The sequence below is a fragment of the Stegastes partitus genome, unplaced genomic scaffold, assembly GCF_000690725.1.
Source record: "Stegastes partitus isolate 25-593 unplaced genomic scaffold, Stegastes_partitus-1.0.2 Scaffold424, whole genome shotgun sequence".
NCBI lineage: Eukaryota > Metazoa > Chordata > Actinopteri > Pomacentridae > Stegastes > Stegastes partitus.
This window is the reverse complement of record NW_007578155.1, coordinates 114,730-119,233: the sequence shown is the minus strand read 5'-3', so window position 1 is coordinate 119,233 and position 4,504 is coordinate 114,730. Positions and strand designations below refer to the sequence as shown.

The window sequence follows — 4,504 nt, the reverse complement described above, 5'->3', positions numbered from 1 at the left end:
CAGGATTTAAAATCTAACCTGTGTGATGAGAAGATCTCAACCGAGACTGACGAACACGTATGAAGCAACGGGACCGAGTCGTAACGGTTCCTTCAGTGGGACCAGGTTATAGACTGGAACCTTAAATGGGACCAGGTTATAGACTTGTACATTATTATTATTATTAGTAGTAGTAGTAGTAGTAGTATTATTGTTATCATTATTATTATTTTAATAATGGCGATAGGCTGGGTTGGTTTCTCAGAGTTTTAGGAAAAAATGCTCAAGAGATGAGAGAATAAATGTTATTGAACATTTAGGTTACAGCAGCCGGGTACAGATGAGGCCTGGAAGAGGCAGGACAAGAACTACTAAAGTACAATAAGACTAAAGTTAAGATCTAATGAAGACAGTTTACCGATGGGTGTGTCCAGGTGTAGCATGATGGATAATGTACCCAACATTACTGGTGCTGCAGCTCAAACAGAGAAAGAGCAGAGAACTTGGTGATTGGATTTTTTCCTGGTTCTACATTTGGCTTCAGTCTGCAGGTTGTTTCTGACTGAGGTCCCAGCAGCAGAAAACAAACGCCGTCTTTTTGTGTTTTGTGGAGGCAGTGTGCTGTGTGTGAATGCTGCCAGGCCTCTTTGGCCTCTTTGTGGTCGCCGTGTTTGCGGTATCCATCTATCAATCGGCCTTTGAGCGGCGGGCTGCCGTAATTGAATAGTGATTGACCCGAGGCAGCAGAGACCTGCAGCGGGACACAAAGACGTCACATCCATCACGGCGAGCAGCGGGACGCCGACTTCTCCGCCAGTATTGTCAGAGTGAAATCAGATCAATGAGGACGCCACGTGATCAGCAGGTGTCTGAGCGCCGCCAGCTTTTCTTCTTCTCTGCTGCTTTTTTGTGCAGCTGCTGGTCGTCAGGTGGCGAGCTGCAGGCGGCGCTCGGATTCCTAATGAGGAAGGATTTGTTGCTCCCACACAAGTATCAGCTGTAAACAAGTCGCCTAGTCGCAGGCCTGCTTTGGGCGCAAGATTCAGCTGTAGCCGAATCTGAATGATTATTTCCACTGTCGGCTATTTTCTGGATGTTTCAATCAGCTGTTTGGTCTCTAATATGACAGAAATGGTGAAACGTGTGGTTCAGCGCTTCCTCAAATGTCTTGTTTTGTCTAAAAATAATCAGTTTACTGTCAAAGGAGGAAAGAAACCAGAAAATCCTCGTTTAGGAGGCTGAAGTCTGAGAATTTAGACTGTTTAGATTAAAAAGTTTTGCAGCTCGACATCTGGATTCCAGTTAGTTTGATCAAAAGGAAGCTAAAATAAAGTCTATGAAGTAGATTTAAAATAAGAACTGTGGTCGAGTATTTCAGTTTTCATCCATATATAGAAACACTGATGTTGAAGACAGATGAATGAGCTGACCTGTGTTTTGGTGTGAAGTGTCACTGAGATGCAGCATCTGTGGATTCGTCACTGCAGTTTATTAAGAAACTCCCTCCATTCTGAGTAATCTCTCAGCAGGAACACATTTATGAACTAAACTCAACAAGAAGCAGCAACAAAGCAGCTGAGACGACACGAACAAAAAGCTCAGCTGGGATGGAAGTTTATGAACATTAACGTTACGTTAAGTTGGATGTCTTAAACTGTGCTGCTCCAGTTTTAACCGTTTGAACCCCAAAACCTGGCGGTGGGTTTAAATGGCCACGTTTTCTTCAAAAAATCTCTGAAATGACGCGTTTCATCAGTCAGATACCGTAAATATAAACTGTTCAAATAAAAAGAAAGAATGATCTGATTTTCAGCATTGTGACTGTCGTTGACGTAACCATGAGTAACATGATGTAATGGAAAAATGTACCAAATCAGACATTACAATACAGATGAAATGAAATATGTCATCAAAAGTACTTTATTCTTCAGGCCTCGTGGGTTAAACGTGGTTGGTTGTGTTTAAAGGGACACGGTTGTGCCCTGAGGAGAATGGTTGCACCTGAGAGGGTATGGCAGCGTTTAGAGGGGGTCAATGTCGTCTTCAGGGCAACACTGTGTCTGAAGGGGGACGGTTGCATCTAAAGGGGGGTAGTTGCATTTAAAGAGGGACGGTTGTGTTCAAAGTGGGACATATTAATCTAAAGTGGGATTGTTGCTTCTGAACGGGGAACTATTGTGTCTACTGATGACAGTGACATCCGAAGGGGTGCAGTTGCACCTGAAGGGAGTCGGAGGCATCTTAAGGGAAACGCTTGTGTCTGAAGGGGGATGGTTGTTTCTAAAGAGGGACGATTGCTTGTAAAGGGGGGAAGTTGCATTTAAAGGGGGACAGTTGCACCTGAAGGGGAATGAGTGAGTCTAAAGGGGGACAGTTGTGTTTAAAGTGGGACATATTAATCTAAAGTGGGATTGTTGCATCTAAAGGGGGGACGGTTGTATGTAAAGTAGGATAGTTGCATCTGAAGTGGCTCGACTGCTTCCAAAGGGCTACAGTTGCACCTGAAGGACATCGATGGCATATTAAAGGAGACATTTGTGTCCGACAGGGGATGGTTGTTTCTAAAGGGGGACAGTTCTGTCTGAAGGGGGACTGTTGCAACTAAAGGGGGGTAGTTGCATTTAAAGAGGGACAGTTGCATCTGAAGGGGGGGACGGTTGCACATGAAGGGCGTTGGTGGTGTCTTAAAGGAAACACCTGTTTCTAAAGAGGGACGGTTGTGTCTACAGGGGAACAGGTGCATCTAAAGGGGGGTTTTTACATCTAAAGGGGGATTGTTGCGTCTGAACGAGGGTTGGTTTTGTTCCTCCCAGCTTCAGACTGAGATTGTGTCCACACAGTAACTGAGCTGCAGTGAATTGTGACCTTCACGTTTAATCAGAGGTGATGTCATCATTCTGATCAGTGCGGCTTTATCAATAACTTCATCCCCCCCTCCTCCTCCCGTTTTTATTGGCTCCAGTCAAACGTCTAATTTATAAAATGGATCATTGAATCTAGTTTCCCACAAGAACAGGGAGGCGCAGACAGAGACCGTCCACTGGTGTCCGTCCACCTGTCCGTCCGTCCTCACAGCGTTTTAATGCAGTTTTACTGGGATCACGTCTGTTCATGCAGAAGATGAACGACGACTGCAGAGTTCATCAGATGAGAGGATTTGTGTTGAAAGTACAGAGTTATGTTTCTGTAGCTGATGACCTGCTCGTTATTTCTTTCAGGCTGCTGCCCGAACACAAACTCCTCCGCCGGACTGCACACGTCGACGACCAGAAACCTGTTGGTGACCACGATCCACATCAGTCCACATCTGGACCCAGAACAGACCTACATCAGTCCACATCTGGACCCAGAACAGATCCACATCAGTCCACATCCGGACCCAGAACAGACCTACATCAGTCCACATCCGGACCCAGAACAGACCAGGACCCTGCCGGTGAGCTGGACGCTGCAGACCAGGTGAAGCCTCTGCACATCGTGTGGCCTCACAGATGGTGAGTTACAGTTTCATCGTCAGACGTGTTCAGTCCACACAAACCCAATCAGCTGCAACATATCTGATATTTTATTTAATGACATCAAGTCTCAGAGTCACAGAATCAAAGTCTGAGTATTTGAGATGGAAGTCAGCATTTTATGGAAACGATCTAAAACTGGCATTTGATCAGAAAAATCTGAGCTGTTAATAATCGTTAAGAAAAAAATCATGTTTATAATCTTAATATGAAAAATGTCAATATTTAAAAAGAAAGAAAGAAAAATGTTGTTTGTGGTTCAGAGTTAGATTGTCTCTTTAAATCATCCTAAAACAGTCCTGAAATGAGCAGTAAAACCAGCTCAGACCTTGAAATCAGCAGTTTAAATAACCTTAAACTCAGGTTATACCATCCTAGCATCAGTTCAGATCATCTTCAGGATGTCAGGTGGTGACAGATTCAGGTGGAGAGTCTTGTCAGGGTGCAGTATAAGTTGCGATGCAGCGTGTGAGGTTGCGGTTTAAATTGCGGTGCAGCGCCTGGACCTCACCTTGTGTTGTATCAGTAACAAAGCAGCGCGCTGTAATCTGCTGCGAGCGGACAAACACAGATGGATTACGGCTGCAGCCGCGAGCTGCCGGCTGTGATTCTGAAATGAGGATTTCCACAGAGCCTTCTGTTAATCTCTGATTGAAGCTGCATCTCATCAGGTTTTGGGTTTAATCTGTGGGTGGCCTGGATCCTCAGATTACAGCCCGTCTTACTGCTGCTGCTGCTGCTGCTGCTGCTGCTGGGGGCTGAACAGATGTTCCAGGTGTAGCTGCTGCAGCACCGGAGCCGGCTGGTAAATCTGTGGAGCTTTATGTTGATCAGGATCAGCTTTTACCTCCAGAGGACTGAAGTCTGATTAGAAACAAACAAACAGCAGATTACACAGTTTAACATGACTGAGCTGCTGCTACCTGCTGCTGCCACCGCCGCCGCCGCCGCCGCCACCGCCACCGCCATGCTCCATCAGCCCACAGAGTCAACAAGTCACTGCTGCTGCC

At 45.6% G+C, this 4,504-nt stretch overlaps 1 protein-coding gene across 2 annotated transcripts in view; it reads left to right on the top strand.

The window, feature by feature from the left end:
• gtdc1 (glycosyltransferase-like domain containing 1) overlaps positions 1–4,504 on the top strand; it is a 46,217-nt gene that overhangs the window by 23,968 nt on the left and 17,745 nt on the right. For both annotated transcript variants that reach the window (XM_008285948.1, XM_008285947.1), the window contains one exon: positions 3,198–3,473. In XM_008285948.1, the coding sequence (XP_008284170.1) occupies positions 3,198–3,473 (276 nt within the window). The remainder of the gene's footprint in view (positions 1–3,197; positions 3,474–4,504) is intronic.